This window comes from Nicotiana tomentosiformis, chromosome 12, assembly GCF_000390325.3.
Source record: "Nicotiana tomentosiformis chromosome 12, ASM39032v3, whole genome shotgun sequence".
NCBI lineage: Eukaryota > Viridiplantae > Streptophyta > Magnoliopsida > Solanales > Solanaceae > Nicotiana > Nicotiana tomentosiformis.
Genome location: NC_090823.1, coordinates 109,162,345 through 109,189,178, shown reverse-complemented (window position 1 = coordinate 109,189,178; position 26,834 = coordinate 109,162,345). Strand labels below are relative to the sequence as shown.

Below are 26,834 nucleotides of genomic sequence, written 5' to 3'. Positions count from 1 at the left end.
TTGTGTGTGTTAAAATGAGAAGCATATAGCTTCTTTTTATTGGAGAAATTACCTAATTCTTTAACCAATCAGAACGAAGCTCCCACCAATTTGGCAATCCAAGTCCAATTAGGCAATTTTGACTTTTTCATTGTGGGGATGGACACTAAAATAGCAAACCACCGTACTAACGACAAACCACATGTTTATTTTCAGAGGCGAAAGTTTTAATTAGGGGCTGCTTGGCTGCTTCAATGATGAAGCATTAAGTCGCCACATCTTTAATCTATGAACGAATATGTCATGTCGCCATCTCTATTTGTGATTGACTGAATGAGACAAGTAGTATGCCAATCAAACAAACAAGTTATTGAAATAAAAAAAAACGGTAGAAACAGAAATAAAACAGAACCAAACAAAACGAATTTACAGGTTTTTGTAACAGTCTCAGAAATTACCATTTTCTTCTTTCTTACCTTAAATTTAGCATGAGATTTGCTGGACACTAAAACGAATTTACCGGTGTTTGTAACACAGTCTCAAAATGCTGAATGCCAATTTTGATCTTCCAGCAATTAAACTGAAACATTTTCAATTAACAGAACTAAAAGAAACTAGAGAACAAGTCTATCTCCTAGTGAGGCCTACAATAAGAACGACAATGTTTTCAGAAATTTGGTCCCAATTATCTTTCTATTTTTAATTTTAACATTTAACACTTCTATATTGAAATTACAGAGAAAATACTCACAAGATGGATCACAAAGAAAAATCATAACTTTTATAATAGGAAATGAATCTGAAATTCCAGAATCAATGGCAGGCTAGACTTGAACGATTGCAGCTCATATCAGCACAGAAATTTCTGAAACTTTGATTCCTACAACAACCAAGTAGTAAAAATACCCAAAAATAATTAGCGCACCTATTATTAGCACTGGGACGGGTAACAAAATGGGTCGGGTTCACATACCAGTCTCCCTTAGATTAAAGGAGTTTTAAATTACTAGTAAATAATTAAGCCAAGCCATAAATACTACCCCTATCTAATAAAAAGACGAAGACCTGAAATTTATGAACATATAGGAGAAAATTTATGAAGTTTTTGGATGCTGCGCCAAACTTGTACAAAAAAAATGTCAGACATGTAGAAGTTTGGAATTGCAAGGCTTGCTTGCTTCCTTTGTCTAAAGTTAGGAGTGTTTTGAAATTTGCTATTTCAAGCAAAATTTGTAATTTCAGACGCAAAATTTTGAAACTTTACTATCGTGTATCTGAAGTTATTCTCAAAGAAGGTAAACTTATAAAAAAATTTATGACCTTCGGATATAACTTAAAATCGGCGATCTGTGCACTTTCTACATTGGTTCAGAATGAGTTGTTTTGGGCAAACTTCACTCCATGTCTCACATATTGTTCCTACATTGGTTCAGAATGAGTTGTTTCTTATATAGTTTTGGACAAACCTTACTCCAAGGTCTAGAGTTAGGATCAAAGTCAATTTCTATCATTTCAAAGACTCAATTACTGGTTTCTACGCTCGATTACAAGCTTAACAAAACAAACATCAAAAGTTGAACATCAAACTCTCTTTCCACTTTAAAATGAATATTAGAAACAAAAGAAAACAGAACTTTCTTTTTTAAAGTTACATGTGTATATACAATGTTCTTTTTTATTCTTTTAAATTGGGTAATTGTATTATACAATGTTCTTTGTCCTAACCTTTTCTTTTTTCAGGTCGATTCTTATTTTTCATGAAATGAATCGCAAAGACAAGAAAAGATAAAATTACAGCTGAGCCTGCAACTACAGGTACAAACATCTTGCTCCTTCTCTGAGGCAGCTTATCCTCATCCTCTTCTCCAGTCTTCTCTTCTTCTTGAATTCCATTTGCTTTTTCGCAAGCTTTATCATCTTTCAAGCACTTAGATTCAAGTTTATCATCACCTATTTGATCACTATGAGTTTCCCTTGCTTCTTCAACCATATCATCGGTCTTCTGGCTCTTGTGTTCTACTTTTGGCATTTCGGTTTCCATTCGAGGAACTTCATCTTTAACACCATGTTTTTCCACATCCTCATGAACTTTTTGGATATTTGATGGAAAACCTGGAAATCGCATTTCTGTTTCTTGACTCACTTGTTCTGCCAAAGTCTTTTCCTCCAATGGTTTTTGTGGTATTTCTTTAACAAGCTCTGGCTCCTTCACTTCCTGAATTCCAATTCCAAGAATTCCCTTCTCCCTCTTTGGCATTGTAATAGTCAGAATGGATTCTTCCTCATTAAAATTAGTCATAATTTGATCCAAGATCACCCCATTTGGAATCTTGAAAGCCTTTGTAAATTTTCTAATTTCTACATCTTTTTTTAGCACTGTCCACCCCACCATTACAGTCTCTTGGACCGGCTTCTCACATGTTATCACCATCATACTCCTTTCCTCATTAATATCAATCTTTATGTTTCCAAGCGTATAACCTACACATAGTTTTTCCACAATCAAATAAAATAACCAATGCCTCCCATAAATAATATTAAGGCAAGAAACATTGAAGACATATTCATCTGACTGTATATGGTATTACAGAAGTCATGTTCCATGTAAAATGTTCTCCTGTTTTCATGGTGTTTGGTTGGAGTAGAAAATATTTTCCTGGAAAAATATATATTAAAGACAAGTAATAATATTAGCAAATTGGATCGTGTTTTTTAGAAATTTTGTTTACCAAAGATAAATGATAATGTATAAGTATTAGATGGAGCAAGGTTAAATATAAGGTTGTTGTAAAGAAAATGACTTCCGCTCATAAAGTGAGGAAGTCATTTTCTCCCTTATGATAGTAATCAAACACTAGGACATAACTTTCTCATAAAATATATTTCCTGAAAATAACTTCCGTCATTCCAAACACACTGGAGCTAACCTTTCAAACGAGCTGTGAGGATGAACATAGTGTTTGTTTCTGCAAACTGGAAAAGAAGGCCAGCTCGATCTTTCTCAAACTGAAGAAATTCAGTAGAGGCGAATTCATCTGCAACTCTTGTTACTTTGGATCGCAATTCCGGATTCATTTTTGGTGATTGTTGGGGAAAACTTGATTGAGCAAGTAAAAATAAGGATTTAAAGTCAAATATTAGAAAGTAATAAAAAGCATATGCTGGAAACATGGTAGAAAAGCATATATGCTTTGCTTCATAATCAATTATACTTTGATTTTAATGTCATGATGGACAAAAGTTTGCTCACAAAGTTATGTCCAAGTTCACCTTCAAACTGAGGTTTTTACCTGTTATTCCAAAGAGACATGAATACATTGTAAAATGACCAATAGTTAACGGATTTATGCACCGAGAATATAAAGAATATTTACAATATCACCTGTTGTTTATTCACTATAATGAAGGGAAAAAAAAAAAAGGACACCTTAATAGACCACACCAGCAGGAGATTGAAATGTTGCTCAAGACAAAAATGTAAAAAACTTGTTTAATAAATCCTATCAAATAAATGAGCAAGAAAATGCTGGCAAATTAGTCATTACCTTTAGATGCATTTCTTTGACTGGAATTACCTCCGTGGCTATCATTAAGAAAACTTTTGACTCGGTCAACAAGAAAGCCACAGCTTTGACCAAGATCTTGAGACCATAACCACCTTTCAACTCACATGCTGAGAATTGTTTAATAAATATTCCTGAAAGATCAGAAAACTTCAAGAAGAAAACAGCAACTTCTTCAGATAATCATTGGTCAAAAAACTTTTAATAAGTCATTAACAAAGTTCTGTTATTGACCCGAGAGACGGTCGATGAAAAAGCTAGCACTCATGTCAGAAATAAAAACAAGAATTCCAGAGATCAAGATCCTTGGATTTCAAAGGTAATTTCTGAGTTAGGAGAAAATGAGAACTAAAAAAAGAAAGTGCAATCCCATGCAATAGGAGAAAATAGTTGTGACCAGCAGGATATTTCATTGCTTGTGCAATGAAATATCAGAACCATATGAAAACTATTTGGAGAAAATGCCCAAAATACAACAGTTAACCATGACAGAAAGGAAAAAAGAGAAGTTTAAATATAGCGTGGCACCATCATAAAATAATTAAAACAAAAACGCTAAACGAGAAGAGAAATGGAGCAAAAATAAGAGATAGAATCATAGACAACTAAACAACTTGGAGAGTAATTTCCATCTTGCTAATTAATTTCCTTTATAAGAAAGATAGAATGCGAGAGCTTCAAAAAATGCATAATGCATTTATATATATATCAACAATTACAGCCAATGTAAACAAAATAAGAAACTCAGTTACAGAGCTAAAAGAAAACTGAGCAACTTTAATACAATCCTATGATGAACACTACAACATGGACCAAAGATCCAGCTATTTTGCATTCTTTCATGATACATAGTGATAAATACATAACTTTACGTCTATAAACTATTTTGGGACATTGCACCATTTCATCCTCCCTCTTCTTCTCATCTAAAATAGGGCAAACAGAAATAAAAGAAAAGCAACAAGGGGAAAATTGAGAGCATAATCTGCTCTTCCAACAATGGGTGCACACACACACACACACTCGATTACTACAACTCTAAATGGAACCTCGATTCCGTTTTTATACCTATGTAACTCATGTATCCCTCATCCAATAGAGTTCAGGCCCTCGGTCCTGCTTCGAACAATCCTATGAAACACTTGTCTTACCTGGCGTTCCAAAGGGTCCAATCCGTCTTTTAGGCCATAGTAGACTTGCCCAAGCTCTTGAACTCTTTGCTTCACTTCCCCTTCCTTTTCCTCTGAAAGCGGGAAGTGAATCGTATCAGTTAGTTCATTCATGTGGCGCGCACATTTCTCGATTTGACGAATCTCCTTCAACAATCCAGTAGCATTTCTACGCTCCCTCTTCCTCGACTCCTCCAAGATCCTCTCATGGAGGGAGAGAAGTGGAGCACCCCAAATGAATTGCCTAGTGACATGGAAATGCATTTGAAGGCCACGGTCTTGGCAAGGAATTGCAGCCACAAGCGCCCACATTACAAAGTAAAGCACATAGCTCATTGTAAAAACAGCTACTGCTAATCCATTGGTGGCAATAATTTCATTAGTTTTGGGAGCAACTAAGTTTTGACCAATTGCTTGAAGCTGCTTAGCAGCAGACCAATTCCGCGATACACTCCACGACAACGATCGAAATTGGCCCAACGAATTATGATCCTTCTGAGCATTGTTTCGTCCGAACGACCTGTTTCTATGAGCAAAACTTGAATTAGACTCTTTTTCATCAAGCATGCCAATCGCCAAATCAATCAACGCTTTCATGGAACGACGAATTTGGCCTTCCCCAATACTCCTCTGATTGTCCAATGCGTAATAAACAATCTCCAGCTGCTTCTGCCACTGCCTGATCAGCTCAATCCCATCTCGAATCGCATTACACACATCTAATGCTTTCAAACTCCTTTCGAAATATTCCGTTATGTAACGGTCCATAGGGGATTTATTCAAGCACCCTTTATTCTTAAACAAAATGGACCTGAACTGTTCTTGACAAGAAAGGAACACATCCAAAAGTTTCCTAATCCACGGAATCGAAAGAAGCTGATCAGAGTCAGCAGATGCCAAATCATTGAAACCCTCAGCTACTTGCTTTTGAAAAGCTTCAAGCTCAAGCTCTTGGCTTGTACCCTCATGAGAAGATTCCATAGAATGCACTTGATCACGACTACGTATGCTCAAAATGGACCGTCCAAATGTTGTAAAAGATGCAGATGCCCCTTGATAATCTGTAGCTGGCATTTCTTGATTTTTACATGAAACAATCAAATAGCCCCCCAACAAAATCTTGAAATTCAAACCCAAAGCTCTCAAAAAGGGAAACCAAAATATTGCTTTTTTAGGACAGATATCAAGAGATAAAAGCGGAATTTAGATGGAAAAAAACAGCTTAATTGGACAATTCAAGATTTTCCCAGCTGAAACCCCAGATTTACATACACAAATGGAACAATCTTAGACAGATCCAAACTTTCAAATGAAAATCCGTGACAAACCCACAAAAACCTAAATATGATCAAGGAAATGATTCAAAATTCAAGTACCCCAAAATGAGCTTTACCTTGAGACCTCCAAATTCTGAAGCCTCTCAAATCTTACGTTTCACTGAAATGAGAGGAAAAAAGTAATGAGACTTGAGGCATTTCAGTAGACAAGGAAAGAGAAAAACATAAAGGGGATTTGAAAGACTAAGGTAAGGATGTTTTTTTGGAACCCTAAAAAAGGGGCTTATATTGTGGTCGATTTGGACCGCGTAATATCGGTTTGTTGGAAAATAAAAACAAAAGAGAAAAAGGGAAGAGAGAGAAATTGGGCACTCTTGAAAAAGTAATCCCTCTAATGGCAGACTTTACAAAACTATAATCGAAACTAAAATATGGTGAATTAAGCTTTAAACAAGCTGATTTACTCCCTTCCTTAGGGTGTGTTTGGTATAATGGAAAATGTTTTTCGTGGAAAATATTTTTGAAGAAAATGTTTTTTTTGGAAAACAAACAGTAATCTTACTCATTTTTCGGTGTTTGGTACGCAAATTAAGAAAAATAATTTTTCAAAAATATTCATAAATTATAATTTAGATACAATAAACATGAAGTCATAAACTTTCGAACCAACAACCTTCTGAACTCACAAATTTCATAAACTTTTGAACCGCTAAACTTTCGAACTCGTAAACTCTATAATTTCTAAACCCGCAAACTTCCAAACACATAAACCTCTGAACTCATAACTTTGGAACTCGTAAAATTTTGAACTTGTAAACTGAAAACTAAAAGAAAACAGAACAGAAAATATAAAATAAAAGAAAATTGCGGGGGGTGAAGAAAAACGAAAAAATAGAAAATTAAAAATACAAAAAATAATAATATTTTTTTTGTGTGTGTGTAGGGAGTGGGGGGATTGAGGGTGAGTGGCGTAGAAAAATAAAAAAACAGAAAATTAAAGTTGGAGGGGGTTGGGGTTAGATGTGAAGGTTGGTGGAGTTTTTGAAAAATATTTTCCTAACTTATAGGGGAGTCATTTTTCTCCAATTTTATGAAAATGTGATGTCTAAAAAAATATTTTTCAACTATTTTGTGCAATCAAATAGTGAAAAATGAGAAAATATTTTCCGAAAAATATTTTTCGTCATACCAAACACACCCTTATATCTGTTCATTTTTCAAAATAATACTTAGCACAAATTCAGTATTTAAAAATAATTTAGTTTTAAATGTATCATTTTACTTCTAGGAATCGTTTGAATTGTGGGATAAGAGATGCAAAATTATTTTAAGTTGAATTTTGATTTCAGGATTGGTTATATCATAATTGTAATATTATTTTTATACCCCGTTCAATGCGGGATAACAATTTCGAAATTACTAATCTTGAGATTAAATATCGAAGTGATCAAAATGCATTTCTCCAAGGTTCTACTACCAAAATCCTTTAGAAAATCTAAGGTTAAAATTAATAATAAAAATATATCTCAACTTATCTAGTGGAAAACCAAACACATTTTATATTATACTTTGTAATTTCATTTTTCATCAAATGAACCAAATATATACCACTAAAAGTATACCCACGAAATAATGTTGTTATAATTTAAATTTCATATTATAGTTTAAGTATAATTTGTTCAATAACCAAACGACATCTTAATGATATGCGTTTATAGTCATAGAAATCTCAAGGTGTAACACCAGAAAAATTTCGAAGTGCTTAAGCGCTATTAAGAAAGTTGATGTGCGCTAATTATATTATTTTATGTGTAGACGAGGACTATTAATATGATAGATATCAATTGGATATGATAATAAGTGTATGGGGCATATTATAAGTGGTGTGGGGTCTAAGGTGAATCCTAAGTCTAAGTCAAGTTGGAAATTTCATGATAGACTAAAGTTTCAAATGGGTACGTACGTACAAGACCAAACTTTGGACGAGCATATCTACATATATATAAGAAGTTATGTGATGGATGACCTATCAAATTAAAGCTCTTCGAGTCTAGTTTCTAACTCTTCAAACCGTTCGTCATTTGGCACTCCTACAAGAAGTTATGACCAAATTTCAAAAGGCTGGCAGAATGCAATTCTGAGACCGCAAAATTATTTCGCGGGCCGCAAAAGTGGTTATGCGACTGCAAAATGATCGCAGACCTGTCTAATGAAGCCTATTTCTGGGCATCAATTTTACGGTGCATTGTGCGACCCGCATACCAATTGTGCGGTCCATTATGCGACCGCAGACCTGAGTTCGGAGGGTTAATTTTTTTATTTTCATAACCCAATCCCATTTTGATAAAACTGCCTTTGGGGCTTATTTTTGGGGTATTTTTCTGAGGGTTTTAGAGAGAGGTAAGAGCATTTTAGAGAGATAAGGAGGGAATCTAACATTCTAGTCACCCAATCTTGCATCAATCTTCAAGAATCAAGGAAATCAATCACAAGATCTTCATCTAAGAGGTAAGATTCAAACCCCTAGTCTTCAATTTCGAGTTTGGGGTAAAAGATTGGGGATTGGGAGTATAATTCTTGAATGTAAGAATATTATGCATATATTCTTGTACCAATAAGGTTTGTGGGAAGATTGTTGAGCTCAAATAAGTAAGGATTGGGTTGTGGATTGAAGGAAATCTTGTAGAAGAATCTTGTAACTAAATTTACACACTTAGTATTTGATAAAATGCTCAAATGAGCTGAAAACATGAATATTTTCCTAATTATGGTTCACTTTTGTTATGTTTCTAAATAGATTGAAGTTTCTAAGATTTTCGGAACCTCGTAGTAATGAAAGGAAGGCTCAAGAAAGAGATTGAAGCCGTCCGGAGGTCAATTCACGTGAGAAAGTTATTTTGGAATATCGGCCTAACTTCAAAAGGTAAGTATCTTGCCTAACCTTGAGTGGGGAAATTACCCCTTAGGCATTGAGTCTTATATAAAAATTGTGTAATTGAAAACCATGTACGCGAGGTAACGAGTACGTAATTGATTTAGATGTGCAAATTATATCAGTTGAAATTCGTAGACTCCCTTATGTATCAAATTGGAAAATCGTTGGGACTTAGTAAATCCTTGATTTTTCATGTCTCATTCCTTGTTTGTCGAATTTGCATTTTATATGATAATTTGGTGTGATTGCCACTTTGATTTTTATGTGAATTCCGTGTGTTTGTTGATTTGATATTTCTTGGAAATAATCACATTATGGATTTTTCATATGCAAATAATTAATTAAATAAGTTTAAAGTGAGGCGTTTATATATTTATCTAAAATTTAGATTAAAGAAGGCGTTGTCCTATGATGAGTTATTTTCCCATCCTTGTGGTTGTTTTGAGATTTTATATACATTGTGTTGAGTCGTGGACTATCTGTTGTGAAATTAATTGACTTTATTGTACCTTTGTAATGGTTGTAGCCTACGAAAAATTTGTAAATACGAGCTGATGATGTTATGTTGTTGTGATAAGATTCTATATGAATTGTTGTGTGATTTGGGTAACTGTTAAGCGGTGTATAAGGGTGGCATTCCATTATTGACATTATGTGGGCATAAGGGTGGCATTTCAATATTGTTATGTGTGTTGGAATATTGTCTGAGCGGAGTGATAAGGGAGGCTATTAAACGGGGTGATAAGGGAGGCTATTATAGGAGTGATAAGGGAGGCTATAGGAGCGATAAGGGTGGCTATTGATATTGTCAGGGCGGATGGATAAGGGATGCTATTATAGGAGTGATAAGGGTGGCTATTGATATTGTCAGGGCGGATGGATAAGGGATGATATTATAGGAGTGATAAGGGTGGTTATTGTCAGGGATAGTATGTGATGATGCGGGGTTATTATGTTAATAATTTTTATATGATAATGTGGGATTATGGTGTTGATGATTTTTGTGTAATGTTGTGATTCTCCTTGTGTTTATTATTATATCTTATACAATTTGTCTTGTTATTTCGGTAAACCTGATAATAGTTTGATCTATGTTAAAATTATGAGCATGTGGTTATTGCCGGGTGGATTATGTTATTGGCACGTGATTTATCCGTGCAGATGTGATATGAAATGTGGGCACAAGGTACTGCAAAAATATGATGATTATGATATTGACACGTGATCTGTCTGTACAGTTGTGATATGAGATGTGGGCACGAGGTGCGTGAGTAAATAATAATTATATTATTGGTACGTGAGTTATCCGTGCAGTTATGATAGAAATATGTGCACGAGGTGCCGTGGAAATGTGAAAGTGGGCTAAGACCCGTGTTACGAAATATGAAAGTGGGCTGAGATCTATGTTTTATGATTATGAAATGAGGTGTTATAGAGTGACTTTTATTTGAAAGAAGTATATTTGAAAGACATTTATTTGAAAGAAGTATATTCGAAAGATATTTATTTGAAAGAAATATATTCGGAAGGTATTTATTCGAAAGAATTATATGTGAAAGATTTATATTTGAAGAACATATTTAATTGGTTGTACTTGTGTTCCTTATTCGTTTGAGTAATAATTATGGTATTCTTGTTGCCTTGTTGTTTATATCCCTGGTTGATTTTGTTGCTATTATTGCTAGTTGTTTTACAGTACCATTGTATATTGCTATATTGCACAGGTTGACTAGTGAGTGTCTTGACTGTACCTCGTTACTACTCTACCGTGGTTAGTCTTGATACTTATTGGGTACCGACTGTGGTGTACTCATACTATACTTCTGTATATTTTTGTGGAGAGCCAAATATTGGAGATATTATACTCGGGCAGAGTTAGTGGGTTGATCGCAAGGATTCAAAGTAGAGCTGCTTGGTCATCGCAGTCCCTTGGAGTCTTTCCATTTTATTATACTGTTAATTATTATTCGAACAATATTATATATTCGATCCTTGAGATCATTTCATTTATCCAGTTAGAGTTCGTGACTCAGTATTACCAGTCTTGGGAGTTTGTTTGAATATTTTCGTTGTTGGTTTTGGCACTTGTATTAAATTATATATTTAAAAAAAAAGGGCTTGAATTGTTGTTATAGTCGTCTTACCTAGTCTTAGAGATTAAGTGTCATCACGATGCCTGCTGTGGGATTTTGGATCGTGACAAGTTAGTATCAGAGCTCTAGGTTCATAAGTTCTACGAGTTACGAACGAGTTTAGTAGAGTCTTGCGGATCGGTACGTAGATGTTTGTACTTATCTTCGAGAGGCTACATAACTGTTAGAAAATTTCCATTTCTTTCATTCTTGTCGTGCAGACTTTGTTGAATTTAGAATTTGAGCCTTTGCATCTCTATTCTCTCACAGATGGTGAGGACACGTACTACCGGGTTAGTTGAGCAGACACTCGCGCATACTGCTAGGGCCACAAGAGCCCGGGACCGAGGTAGAGGCCGAGGTAGAGGCTGGGGAAGGGCACGTTCCGCGACTAGAGCACCTGTTAGAGCAGCAGTTGAGGAGCCGCCAGTAGCTCCAGTTGGGGGACAAGTACCAGAAGCACATGTTGTTACCCCCGGACTTTAGGAGACTTTAGCACAATTCTTAAATATGTTTGGTACATTAACTCAGGCGGGATTGATCTTTGTTGCACCAAATATTGCACAGATTGGAGGAGTAACTCAGAATCCTACCGCCCGTGCTTCAGAATAGCATATTCACATTGATCAGGTTTCGGGTATAGTACCAGTACATAATGTTATTCTGGTTCAGCCTGAGGTCAGGCCAAAGGCATCAGAAGAAAAGCAAAAGAGAATTGAGAGATTTAAGAGGTATAGTCCACCTACCTTCAGTGGCACAACTACTGACGATGCCTAGTGATTTATAGAAAAATGTCACCGTATTTTCCGCACCATGGATATTATGAAGGTGAGCGGGGTTGCCTTTACTACATTTCAATTGTCAGGAGCAGCGTATCGATGGTGGCAAGCTTATGAGGAGGGCAGACCAGCCGATGCAACACCACCAATTTGGGTTCAATTTTCGAAAATATTTTTGAAAGAGTTTGTTCCCCAAACTCTACGGGATACATGGCGCACAGAGTTTGAACAGTTGCGTTAGGGCACCATGACGTTGTCAGAATATGCTATCAGGTTCAGTGAGTTAGCCCGACAAGCACCTATCTTAGTTCCTACAATCAGAGAGCGAGTCCACATATTCATTGAAGTGCTAAGCATGGCTCGGGAATTTCAAACTGACATTCCATTTCAGCAAGTAGTAGAGATTGCCAGGATGTTAAAGTGTGTTCGAAGTGAGGAAAATGAGTCTAAAGAGACCAAAAGGTCTCGAAGCTCTAGAGGGTTCAGTAGATTTTACTCTTCAGCTATGACCTATTATGGCGGAGGCTCGAGCAGTCGGCCAGCTCAACCCGCACATCAGATTACTCAGGGTGCTCCAGTAAGTTCTTATAGTACACCACCGGCACAAGGTTCTTATAGTGATTATTCTAGTTATCCGGCACAGACTCAGTACGAGCAGCCACGACCTCAGAGGGGTTGTTATGAGTGTGGTGATACTAGGCACATCATGAGAGATTGTCCCAAACTTGGGAAGGGTCGATTTCATCAGAACACTCAGGCTACAGGCATTATTCCAGTTAATACTTCACGTGCACAGCCAATTAGGGGTGGAGGACAAGTGGGTAGGGGGCACCCTAGAGGGGGAGGCCCAGCCCGTTGATATATTTACTATGGTATGGCTGAGGCCACCATACTATATGGTGTCATTACAGGTACGATCCCGATTTGTTATAAAGGAATATTTTTCTTAATTTGATTCGGTTTTGAATATTGAGGTGAGTCCTCCTATTATGCTCCGCTTATGGGTGTGCTTTGTAATTTTGTGACACACTTATATATTTATCCCTATTGGGAGATTTGATGATGTTAGCCCGTGTCTATCATTTTTATTTTTGTACACGATCGAGGACTATAAGTCCAAAAGTGACTTTCTATTACTCACTACATTGGTTTTTTATGTGATTTTGGAATAATTGATCTCAATTTTATGAATTATATTCCCTATTAGTATGAGGGTTCATTATGTGTTGTGAAAATTATTACGGAATTTATTAAAAAGAAGAAAGAAAGGGAATGGAAAATCTCAGTTGGCACAATGTGCAAAATACTTGTGATTCGGAGTTGAGGACGAAATCCTCATATTTTTATATGATGTGAAATATTTAAACTAGGCTACAAGTCGCGGTGGAAGTTATATAAGGACGAGGTCCTTGTGGTAAAAAATTTATGAGTTTAAATTCGCCCTTTGTGAAATTAAATTTGTACTATAGTATTAATAGGGAGTCATGCCTGTTAGGCTTATTTGATAATTTTGTATGTATTTTCTGTGCATATTTATCCATATTCGTGCTGTAAATATTGAGTTTTAGCCTATGAGATGAGTGCCCAATGGCGTTAAATGTGACTCGTTAATTCGGATAAATAATTATGAGGCCTTCATGCCTCACGCGTTGTTGTCAGTGTTGTGAAAAAATTTGAAACAAGATTTTGGTTAATATAAGATTAATTAAGGATGTTGAAATTAATTATGAACAGTTATTATGACCAGAGATGTGATTATGGGCATACGTATAATGTGCGTGTAGGCACGAAATTGCTACCGACGGTTGAGACTAACACAATGTGTTAATATGGAAAATTAGGCCTTAAGAAATCTAAAAGAAATGGGCCAAACTATGAGCATGATGTTTCCCCCATCATGGTCCTCCATGTACTCGGTGTTTCATGTGTCTATGTCTAAGAAGGTAGTTGAAAATTATTTATCTATTATTCTGGTGGAAGCTAGTGGAGGTGAAGTTAATGGATAGTTAGCTTATGAGAGGTACCTAATTGTCATCCTTGTTAGATAAGTCCGAAAGATGGGATTGCCTACGTTAATGTGTTATGGCAAAGTTTATAAGTCGAGAAGGTCACCCTGAAGGCCGAAAGTGTTGTGAAAAGAAAATATTTTCGCTTGATTGTATAGAAATTGGTTTTGATTTGAAAGGTACTTTCTAAGTGTTATGATTTAAAAATATGCAGTTCATGTCCAGATATCACTCTTGATAATATAATGCTGGTAATGTTGAGATTAGTGTTGTTGATATACATTGTGATACTTTGTCATGTTGTGGATGTGTTGATAGGGTGATTTTAGTGATTCTCTGGCAGGTGGATATGCCGAGTTACAGGGAAAACTATGCCGAAATTTTTAAGAATTTATAAAGATAGTGTAACGACCGGACCGGTCGTTTCGAGAGATATAGCCATGTTCCCCTTTTCTGCTCATTTTTGTGCTTCACTGTTGTTTTATGATTTATCGGGTTAGTTGATTTGGGTCCGGAGAGAATTCAAAGTGAATTGAGACACTTAGTCTCTTAATTGAAAGCTTACGTTAAAAAAGTCGATCGGATGTCGACTTATGTGTAAACGGCCTCGGATTGGAATTTTGATGGTTCTGTTAGCTCCGTTGGGTGATTCTGGACTTAAGAGCGTATCCGCATTGTGATTTGGAGGTCGGGAGTAGAATTAGGCTTGAAATGGCGAAAGTTAAAATTTTGGAAAATTGACCGGGAGTGGACTTTTTGATATCGGGGTCGGGTTGGATTTCGAAAAGTTAGAGTAGGTTCGTGATGTCATTTATGACTTGTGTGAAAAATTTGAGGTCAATCAGACGTGATTTGATAGGTTTCGACGTCGTTTGTACAATTTAAAAATTTCAAAGTTTATTAGGCTTGAATCCGTGTGCAATTTGTGTTTTTGATGTTGGTTGAGGTAATTTGAGAGTTCGACTATGTTCGTATTGGAGAGATAAAGGTGGATATTATCAGGATTAATATGTGATGATGTGGGGTTATTATATTGATGATTTTTATATGATGATGTGGGATTATGGTGTTGATGATTTTTGTGTAATATTGTGATTCTCCTTGTGTTTATTATTATATCTTGTGCAACTTGTCTTGTTGTTTCGGTAAACTTGATAATAGTCTAATCCATGTTGAAATTGTGAGCATGTGGCTATTGCCGGGCGGATTATGTTATTGGCACGTGATTTCTCCGTACAGATGTGATATGAAATGTGGGCACGAGGTGCCGCGAAAGTATGATAATTATGATATTAGCACGTGAACTGTCCGTGCAGTTGTGATATGAGATGTGAGCATGAGATGCGTGAGTAAATAATAATTGTATTATTGGCACGTGAGTTTTTCGTGCAGTTATGATAGAAATATGTGCACGAGGTGCCGTGAAAATGTGAAAGTGGGCTGAGACCCGTGTTACGAAATATGAAAGTGGGTTGAGACCTGTATTTTATGATTATAAAATGAGATGTTATAGAGTGACTTTTATTTGAAAGAAGTATATTCGAAAGACATTTATTTGAAAGAAGTATATTCGAAAGATATTTATTTGAAAGAAATATATTCGGGAGGTATTTATTCGAAATAATTATATGTGAAAGATTTATATTTGAAGGGTATGTTTAATTGGTTGTACTTGTGTTCCTTATTCTTTTGAGTAATAATTATGGTGTTCTTATTGCCTTGCTGTTTATATCCCTGGTTGATTTTGTTGCTATTATTGCTAGTTGTTTTCCAGTACCATTGTATACTGCTATATTGCACAGGTTATTTGACTAGTGAGTGTCTTGACTGTACCTCGTCACTAATCCACCGAGGTTAGTCTTGATACTTACTGGGTACCGATCGTGGTGTACTCATATTATACTTCTGCATATTTTTGTGCAGAGCCAAATATTGGAAATATCAGACTCGGGCAGAGTTAGTGGGTTGATCACAAGGATTCAAGGTAGAGCTGCTTGGTCATCGCAGTCCCTTGGAGTCTTTTCATTTTATTGTACTGTTAATTATTATTCGAACAGTATTGTATATTCGATCCTTGAGATCATTTCATATATCCAGTTAGAGTTCGTGACTCAGTATTACTAGTCTTGAGAGTTTGTTTGAATATTTTTGCTGTTGGTTTTGACACTTGTATTAAATTATATGTTTCAAAAAAAAAAGCTTGAATTGTTGTTATAGTCGGCTTAGCTAGTCTTAGAGACTAAGTGCAATCACGACGCCTGTGGTGGAAGTTTGGGTCATGACACAAGGCATGTTTAAGACTAAGTTTCAGAATCTTGTTTTTCTTTTTAAACTTAATTCGATCAAACTATGCTACATCAATTGAAATGGAGGGATAATTAGTAGGATGATATTAGTTAAAAGTTTTGCTCTAAATTAACACATATCAGTAATCATCAATAGATATAACTCTAGGGATGTGCGTAGGCCGGGTTGATTCGGATTTTTCAATTACCAAACCAAATCAATTGTTTCAAAATTTTAAATCTATAAACCAAACCAAACCAACAAAAGTCGGGTTTTTCTATCTCAGTTTTTCTCTGATTTTCGGATTTTTTTCCGATAAAATTTCCATAGCATAAAATATATAACTTGTTCTCTAAACTTTCTTAGGTCCTAGTAGGATAAAACTATATAAAATGTTATCCACGAAAATAATACAAAATAATGTGAGATGAGTCATGATATTATACTAAAATACTCAACAAGTCACATAAAATAAATATTATTAATAAATAAGTCATAATAAAAATAAAAATAATCCAAAAGTACTAAGTCATGCTAAAATAAGTATGACTAATAAGTACTAAGTATTAATTGTATGACTAAATAATAATAAAAATAAGTTATGAAATTTAACTGTCTAAACCAATATAAAACTAAAAACAAAATATCCAATACTATTGTCATTCCTATTATTGAATTGAACTTTTTTTAGCATTAGTATTGATTTGATTTTGCTTTGGATTTTATTGAGTTACTAACCTTTATGGGCTATAAAATATATTTGATCATTCAAAAATTCTAAATCAAAGCTTGAAGTAATACATTAAAAGAGAGAATTATGAAAAAGTTTAAAAAATATTTATAAACTACATTACAATAATTATTTTTATGTATAAAATATTTTCAAAATTTTTATACAGGTAATGTCGGGTTGGTTTGGTTTCGGTTTGATTTTTTTTAGTTAAAACCGAACCAAACCAATTATAGTCGAAATTTTTTCTAACACCAAACCAAATCAAACCAAACCATAGTCGGAATATTTTTTTTCAGATTTGACTCGAATTATCGATTTGATATGGTTTGTTGGTTTCCGTTGTATACCTCTGGATATAACCAATAATAATCCAACTTATAAGAGAGAACAAACTGACACTTCAATACGAAATGAACCTGACACATCATTATCTCAATTTTAAGTCATGAACTTTTTATTTGTGATTAGAACTACAGTTAATGATCATGATTCACTTTATACAATATAATTAAGTATAAGAACTTCATTTTAAAATTAAATTAGTCATTGTTTGATTAAGCGACAAGTTATGCAAAGGTTAGTTAGCATGTATTGTAGCACATGGATTAATAATGAAGATTTTATGATGAGAATTATTTTTTGTTAAATGCTGGTCTAATGTAAGAAAAAATTAGTATGCAATGTACAATTTAAAATATGTGTATACTTTTAAACAAATAAACGTTTGTTTACTAATATGCATTTTTGCTATATTAATCCATGTATTGGGAATAACCCATAATTTATTTCAAGTCTCTCCCCTTCCCCCACCCCCACCCTCCACCCCAAACCCCCGGCCCCCGTCAAATTATATATAAATTCCTAGAGTTTTTGACCTTTTTCATCCCTGTTGTTTCACCTCACCTTTCACTACATCCTTATAATATCCCACTTAACTGAAAACATCCCTTGAGTTTTTCAAACTTAACCAAGAACAACCTTCCGTTATCTTTTCCATCACTTTCTAACAGAGCTTTCTTTTTCTCATGTGCATTGCTTCTTCTTCATTTTTTCCCGATAATTTCCAGCAAGCTGACAAGCTCTTTAAAAAATAGAAATAATTGACTAGTTAGTCGTCCGACATCAAACTACCAACACCTTCTCCAAAAATTTCTCCTAGATTTTTTTTCTTTTTTTTGGGGGGGGGGGAAGAATCACAGGGCGTGAACGAAGGAGAACAGCAAGAACCTGCAGGAAAGATAATATGAGATTTGATCTCTAGTTTCAATAATTTAAGTTAATATCTTTTCTGTTGTTTATTAATGGTTAGTTTCTTCAACAAGAATATAAATTTCTTAATGGAGTAAATTAGTTTTGGGTGACTGTAAAATGTAAAGCATTTCACGAATAATTAGTTTGGCAATTTGCAGATGAAAATAAGAGTCGTTCTCTATAACCAGCCCAAATCCTGACAAATTAAATCTATGACGCATTTGTGATGCAAGAATGCTTCAGATACAGAATTTCAAAAAAGATTTCTACAGTGGAAAATATGAAGTGCACGTGAGAAAAAGAAAGTTCCGTTAGAAAGTGATGGAAAAGATAACGGAAGGTTGTTCTTGGTTAAATTTGAAAAACTTAAGGGATTTTTTCAGTTAATTGGGTTATTATAAGGATGTAGTGAAAGATGAGGTGAAATAACAGGGATAAAAAGGGTCAAAAACTCTAAATTCCTGTAAAACCAATGGAATATTATCTATATAAAAAAAAGAGTAGCAACTAAATAAGTTTTTAACAACGGTAAATTTTATGTGAGAATTATAGCCCGTTTGGCCAAGCTGGAAAAATGAGCTTATTTAAAAAAATACTTTTACAAAAAGTGCTTTTCGAAAAAGTACCTTTGAACAGAAGTAATTTGTGTTTGATTAATCAATTTGAAAAACACTTTTGAGCAATAATTTGTGATTCGCCGAGCTTTTCAAAAAATACTTTTAAGTATTAAATTACGGATAAGGACATGAAAAGATTTACTTAATATTTAATATTATAAGTAAATAAATAGTCTCAAAAATTTATTACGAAAGAAAATAGTTAGATCCTTTCATTATATTTAAGTAGAATATAAAAATAAAATTAAAAATTACTTCAATTCTTTTAAGATAATTTAAATATATTAAAAAATTATTCAACAGATATAAAAGTATTCACCCTGCAGTCACTATATATTAGAAAGTTATCCAAAAAAAAAAAAATATTTATATATTAATATCCTAAGTATTAGTTTTAAAATAAGTAAATTATTTTGATATATATTATATTTTCTTAAGAATATTTTTGGTAAGAAGAAAAATTAAAACTGCTTTTATTTCTTTCCAAAAATACTGTCTCCACCCAAAAACAAAGTTTGGCAAAATTCTTCAAGTTAAGGAAAGAAGTACTTTTTAAGAAAAAAATACTTTTTGGCTCATGAAGAAGCTTCTTGAGGCCAAAAATACTATTTTTAAAAGAAAGTATTTTTTTTAAAGTTGAAGTGTTTGGCCAAATAATTTTGGAGAAGCAAAAAAAAAAATAGCTTATTCCCAAAAATACTTTTTTGAAAAGTACTTTCGAGAAAAATATACGTAGAAATACTTTTTAAAAATTTAGCCAAACATTAATTATTGCCTAGAAGTATTTTTTTAATTAATTAGCCATACACAAACCTTTTCTCACCAATTCTCAAAATAAACTAATTTTAAAAATTTGGGAAAGCAGTCTATAAATCTCCTTGTCCAAACAGCCAACACCTGATACAGGGTTGTGACTGAAACTACATTTTTGTGCAGAAAACCAAATCATCTTTAGTATTCTCCACCATTAATAGAACTTCACGCACCGATAAAAATTGTAATGGAGTGATAAATGTTTTTCGTTCTTAGTAAAAATTTCAAGTTTGAGCCTTGAGCATATAATCGCATGTGTTAAGAAGCAGTTTACTTCTACTATAAAAAAAATTCGTGCGAATTCAAATTTAATCGGATCCTGACGGGGTAAAACATCAACATCGGGTGAGATATCAAAACCCGCACAAGAAATTAGAAGGAAGAAAGAAAAAGAGAACTTTTCATTTCTCGACACGGTCTCTCACACGCAATAGACACGCATTACCACAAATAGAGATGGGCCAAGCAAGAACGTGAATAAATATTTTTTAAGAAGGAATCTCTAATAATAATTCCCCACCCATTGAATTCACTTTTATTTCTGTCGTATGGCATATATTAGAGAGCTGTTCACACCAAAGGATAATTACGAAACTTTTAGATCGTATTAAGAAATATAAATGTAACTTTAAAATATATTTATTTTTAATTTAAATATGTGTACATCCAAAGACAACTTAAACTAAAAGTACCACAATATAAAACTTTTCACATTTTTAAAATAGCTAAATTTAAGATATTTCATTCAGAGATGATTAAATTCAAGTCATTTTTTGGATTGACATAAAACTAATTATGTGAGAGAATAAATAGAAATGTATAATCTAAAATGAAATGCACTGACCTTCGTCTTTTCACTTCTACTATAAGTCATTGGACAGATTTTACTCTTTTTGGCTCGACGAAAAATTAAGATACTAAAAGAGTCTTAAAAAGCATAAGGTAGGGGGAAGAAATCAAAATTCTTTCAGTTTTTACAAAATATTGTAAAAAAAGTTTTACACCAAATAATTTTCCCTCTTTTCAAACCAAACGCAGGAAAATATTTATATTCTGCATGTTACTTTTCATAGCTGAAACTACAAAAAAAGATTGTTTTGTTTCAATAATAAAACGAATTTTTATGTTACTTATGCTTTGTTCTTCGCAGCATAACGTTGAACATTTCCTTTTCCAGAAATCAATTGACTTCATTTTGAAGCTTTCAACTATGAGTGTTTTACGGGCGGGCTGGGACGAGTTGTACACAAAAAAATCCAGCCCGTCCGTTTAATGTTCCGGACTGTTAGCGGACAGTACATTTTTGGGTTTTTTTTGTCCGTCTGGGTTCGAGCTTAGCGGGCTGGACTGGGCCGTGCTATTTTTTTTATTTTTTTAAAGTAAATTTTATTTTTCTTATTCAATGTTATTGATACTTAAGTGTTTGCAAACTTTTAAGGCTTAGAATTAAACTTTGAAGTTTAAAGTTTTAAATTTAAAATTTGAATTTTATAATTTTAAAATTGAAATTTGAAAGTAAGTGGTTACAAAAAATTATTCAATAAGACCAATAGGCAATATGTAAGGATCAAGCTCTGAAGGCTTTCATTTAATATTTTTATTAAATAATATATAATACTTCAAATTAACTTGCAAGTTTTTTTTTGATTTTGTTATTTTTGAACTTGCAAATTAAAAGTTTATAACAATTATAATAAAAAAACAAATAGTACATCACATGCTTTGCATCATTTTTGTAAGTTCATCCATGTCAACATGAGGTTCTTGGTTTCCGGCATTGGTTGAATCAGAACCACAAACCATTATATCTCCAATTTCTTGGTCCTCCACTTCATCTACCTCGTCACGCCCTTGATTTCGCTGTTCTGATCTTATCCAATCTCTGAAGCACACTAGAATTTTCAAAGCGTTGCTGCCCAATAAATGACGGGTATCTCTTATTTGCTGCCTAGCTTGGCTAAATGCGCTCTTTGATGCGACTGTTGAAATCGGCACATTTAGCACGTCTCGAGCCATGGCCGAAAGAACATGAAATTGATTTGAGTTGCTCTTCAACCAACCCAATGATAGAAATTCCTTTGTGCGGGGCTCTGCTGACTTTTGCAAGTAGAATTGAAGTTCATCAATATTCCTGCTACTGGTTTGTTGATGCTCCCCTAGTGTAGACCAAATCAAATAATCTTCAACACCATCATTATCATCCAAATCACTGGTCCAGACTCCCAGATGTTGAAACTGAACTTGAAGGAATATTTGCATCTACAGCAGAAGAAGCATCAACAATGTTAGCATAATAATTATATAATATTTCTAAATGTTTGTGTAGATCAGAAATACAAGTGTCAATATCAGGAGTTTCAGTTGGTCCAAAAAAAAATTGTAACGGATACCGGGTTGAACCGGGCTGTAGCCCGTTAAAAACCCGTTAACAGGCTTAGCGGGTGTTGGTGCACCGGTATCAAAAAATTGTTCGTTTGAAATCCGCTCCCCGCCCAGCCCGCCCCCACGCTACAGTACCGGGCTGACCCGGGCCCGGGTTGTAAACGGGTCAGCCCGGCCCGATTAACAGGTATACTTTCAACTATGGATGGACGGGCTGTTATTTGTATTTGTTCTTTTCCCGTAGCTAAAACTGAGTAGGCGTTTGGACATAACAATTGTAGAAAAAAGTACTATTTGGAGTTAAGTTGAAAATGGTATTTGGAATTTGAATTTATGTTTTGACATGCATTTCACTTGAAAAAATATTGCAATTTTATGAGGGGGGAATTTATTTTTAAAAAAGTGGTCTTTGAAAAACTCATTTTCGAAAATTTTCAAAAACTTGTTAAATTTTTTGGACAAACACATTTTTTAAAGAAACAATTAAAAAAAGAATTGTTTTATGGACAAACGGGGCCTAAAAGTGGTAACTAGATTTAGTTTTCGGAAAATAGTTTTATAGAATTGTCTTTTACATTAAATTTCGAGAAAATGTTTTTCAAAATCTCGTGTTATTTTACAAAAGCGACCTTTTTGTTGGTCTCTTTAAAAACATTTTGACTACATTGCCATTTTAAAAAGGCTATTTTCAAAAATTCAATTGCCTTAATTTAGGTTTTTGGAAAAATAATTCTGGGTGACCAAATGTGGTCTATATTGGCGCGTAGGTTGTGGTCTTGTAGAGATGACCGTATCCATACGACTTTTGTTGGAGTAAATTCCTTCTAGATAATTCATTAAGCTTTGATTCCATAATGTCAAATGGCAGAATGCAAGTTGTTAAAATTGGTCTTGATCATTCTTGAAAAATAATCCATTATCAGAGTCAACATAGAAAAATGGTGGTATATTTTGTTAGATTTCTATTTTATTGGTGACATTTCTTGTTAACATTTTAATCATATGATATCCGGAATCTTACTCTCTCGACTAATTTACATTTGCTTGAAATAAGGCCCATTTGAGAAGAGAGCAGAGGAACTTATTAGCACGTTTGCATACCTTCTCCTAGATATGGGAAGGGGGTTCAAAGGTTGTCATTAAAGGAAGCACTTTCAATACAAACCTAAATAATTGTGTATTTGGGAGCCTTCTAGATAATTGTGTAGAGCCACCTTGTCCATTCCACTAGGGCCGTCAATGATTCGGTTTGGTCAGTTATTTTATAAAATTTATATCATATTAGTTTTTCGATTATTCTATTATGTATAACTAAAATTAGACTTTTCGAAACCGTCCCGATTATGTCGGTTTCTCTTCGGTATCGGTACGGTTCGATTAATTTTCAGTTTTTTTTAATGTCACGTAAAAGTCACCAGTAGAAGAAGAATGCAATAACATACGTACTTTTATAGGACTTATTAAAATTCTCTAGACATTTTTAAATATGAAAGATGACCAAAGTATAGATCCATCAACTATTCTACAGCAGCGTAAAAGAAACTAAGCAAATACAAAAAAAATATAAATCACACGAGTGGAAAGATATTAACAAAGCTGAGACTCAAGAATAGATTAAATATTCAGAAAGATAAACATGTTCAATAAATTATAGTTTGCTACTCTTAATCGCTAAAATACCTTGTGTCTTGCTAGTGAATATGCTGGAAATAATTTAATTTCGATAGGAGTAGCATAGTAAGTTTGGGAATTAGGATTTTGAGTTTAATTACTTGTTGGCTTGTAACTGTTTTCATAGTTCGAAAGCCTAAGAAAAAATAATGCTTTATTATTTTTAAACTTAATATATAAATATATTTTTCACATGTATATTTATTCGGTACGGTTCGCTATTGTTTCGGTTTATTTTTATAAAATAAAAAACCTACCCTAATTATCGGCACGATTATAAATTTATATAAAAACCTACAGTTTTATCAAAAGAAACCTAAAAATCGATTCGATACGGTACGGTACGATTCAGTCAGTTTAGTCGATTTTTAAATATGCATTGACACCCCTACATTCCCCTATATCACCTATTGGTGGTTGAATGACAAGATAATAACATGAAACTAGGGCATAAGGATAAATAAAAGTTAGTCCGTCGCACAAAATATCGTTAACATTTCTTAATTATGTAGTAGGTCTCACTCACATTGTGCAATGGAAAGGCTAGTACTGCAGTTTGTCTTCGCGTACTGGAAAGGAGCACCTGAGTTTATCGTTTTGTGTTTAAATTTATTGAATGGAAAAGAAAGAATATATTCTTATCACATGATATTTAACCATTCTTTTCTAATGAAAAAGAAAATCTTTTCATAGCCTCCATGTCCTTCCAGCCTAGAACACCACGAGATCTCTTATATCTATTTAATTTTTTTTAATCTCCCAATTGGAAGAGGAGGTTAATTACTTAATTTCGTCATCCTATCCTAATTATTTTCAGGTTGCTTTGTTTTGCCATCTAATTTTAGAGCTTTCCATTTCAGCTCTAACTTTTTGACATTCGGTTTTAGTAATCCATTTCGAATTAAGAGAATATTCTTGGTCACAATAAGAAAATCTCGAATTAATTGTTCTTATGTTGATTGATTTATGGAAATTTTACATGGTATAACTAATTATACATTATATTTATCATAAATAAATACACTTTAAATAATTATAATACATAACTATATATTGGACTTTATAGCAATATCCTCTCTAAGGGATTTCTAACCCTAAAGTAACCTTTTCCTCTCTTCCTCCTTTCATCTTCCTACTATAGCCTAGCCGCCTCCCCAATCTCCCTTAAACTCTCTATCTCTCTGGTGTTACAATCTCGCACGAGAACCACCGCCAGAACACTATCGTCCGACTTCCTTTTTATTTTTTTCTCTTCTTTGTACTCTCTCTTCTCTCGGCCACTATGAAAATTCCTCAATTTAGTACCTGAATTCCTCAATCCAGATTGGCCTCGCCATTACCTCCACCGCCGCTGTCATCTCTGGCTGGAATCCATGGCCAACTGACCGGATTTCTCATATCCGATTGTATTTCTCATATTTGAGTATATTTTATTTCTTGTGGCCGAATTAAATACAACAAAATACACATTATGGTCGGATTTTTGTTCATGTGACCGGATTTTAGTAGATACAATATGATAGTGTATTCTCTGATCTAGCCAAATTTTTCTTTATCTCCATTTTTTAGTTTTAATACAATATATACAATGTTTTACTTGGCCTGAAGATGTCCTTTCCGACGAACTTTCTTCTCTTCTTTACTATTGAGTCACATAGATACAAATACACTATATTCTATGCAAATACTCTCAAATTTGAGTGTATTTTGTATTTTTTAATGCAAATACAGTTTATTTATGAATTTTTGTTATTTTTCATATAGCCAAATTTAATAAAGTATAAAAGCAGCTATGAATGAATACAATAGAGTGAATACAACTGAATATCATTGTTTTTGTGATTTTTTGTTGTTTGAATACAGTCGAATTGAATACCGTGAAATTGAACAATAAAAAATAGTTAAGAATGAATATAGCTAAATTGAATATAGTGTATACAGCCGAATTGAATAGAGCGGTATACACTTTATTTCTTGATATTTTGTCGTATTGAATTCAATACAGTGAAATTGAATACAATGTAAAATATATAAGAACGAATACATCTGAATTGAATATAGTATATACAACCAAATTGAATACAACGACATACATCTCATGGCAAGCAATTAGTAGCCACGGAATGTGATTGGCTAAATTATAGTTATGCTGAGCAATAAGCCTCCAAACAATTGTCATTTCTGAAAGTTTTCCTTGATTTATTAGTTGAAAGACCTATTGTACAGCCCAATCCACCAGTGATATTGTCCGTTTTGGGTCTAGGCCCGCACGACTTTAAAGCGCGTCACTAGAATCTAAGGCCTGGCTATATATACCCATCATCTCTCCCATATTTTGTCGATGTAGGATCTACCTAAGGTGTCACATACACCCTCCCCCCTTAGGGACTCAGCGTCCTCGATGAGGTTTTCCCCACCACCGTTTAAGGTTGCACGCAGAGTGGCTCTGATATTATATATAACGGTCCAGCCCACTAGTGATATGTCCGTTTTGGATCTAAGCCCGCACGGCTGTAAAACGTGTCACTAAAGTCTAAGGCCTGCCTACTTATATACCCAACATATCTCCCGTATTTTGTCGATGTGAGATTCGCTTAAGGTGTCACACCTATTCCTATAGGTTAACACGTTGGTTTATACGTCATTTCTCAGAAATTATTTGAGATAAAACACTGGAACTTTATACAATTAGTCGCCGAGTGAGTGTTGGGCTAAAGTAGTTCCAAGTCACTCCTAAAATGGTGTGTTACTCTCGATTTAGGGTCAAACTCATCGTTCTTTTTTCCAAAGGCAACATATAATTAAGAGTCTCCCTATATTTTTATATGTTGTTCTTTTTTCTTATCAACTTCCAATTTTAAGATTTGGTATGCATTTCCAGCAATCCCGGTTGAACTAATAGCTTATTTGATCAAACTACTAAAATCTATTTATTTTGAAAATTATTTTTTGTTAGAAACACTTTTCAATAAAGTACTTTTGAAAAATAGCAGTTTTTGTTTAGTTAATCAATTTGAAAACGTTTTTTTCAATATTAGGCAGCAACTTGTGCTTAGGCAAACTTTCAAAAAATACTTTTAAAGAGAAACTACTTTTTTCTATTTTCTCGAAAACAATTCCTGTAACTACCCAAAAAGAAAGGAAAAAGGGAGGGGGGGGGGGGGGAGCATACCGATTGGGAATAAATATATCATTTAAATAAGAATTATATTGTTTAAATTAGTTTTTTTTTTATATATTT

At 34.0% G+C, this 26,834-nt stretch overlaps 2 protein-coding genes across 3 annotated transcripts; both read right to left on the bottom strand.

The window, feature by feature from the left end:
* Positions 1-1,549: 1,549 nt before the first annotated feature.
* On the bottom strand, positions 1,550-4,103 carry LOC104084915 (uncharacterized). Of its 2 annotated transcripts, XM_070191434.1 has the most exons (3): positions 3,525-4,103; positions 2,907-3,076; positions 1,550-2,460 (listed from the first exon to the last, which is right to left on the bottom strand). In XM_070191434.1, the coding sequence occupies exons 2-3, from the start codon at positions 3,052-3,054 to the stop codon at positions 1,700-1,702; spliced, it is 909 nt and encodes a 302-aa protein (XP_070047535.1). In that variant the 5' UTR covers positions 3,055-3,076; positions 3,525-4,103; the 3' UTR covers positions 1,550-1,699. The 2 variants fall into 2 exon arrangements, with proteins under 2 accessions (XP_070047535.1, XP_070047534.1); XM_070191433.1 differs by lacking the exon at positions 3,525-4,103 and having other exon boundaries at positions 2,907-3,507.
* Positions 4,104-4,218: 115 nt separating this feature from the next.
* Positions 4,219-6,275, bottom strand: LOC104084916 (protein BYPASS1-LIKE-like). The gene has a single exon (XM_070191432.1). The coding sequence runs from the start codon at positions 5,783-5,785 to the stop codon at positions 4,631-4,633; it is 1,155 nt and encodes a 384-aa protein (XP_070047533.1). The 5' UTR covers positions 5,786-6,275; the 3' UTR covers positions 4,219-4,630.
* Between the last annotated feature and the right edge of the window lie 20,559 nt (positions 6,276-26,834).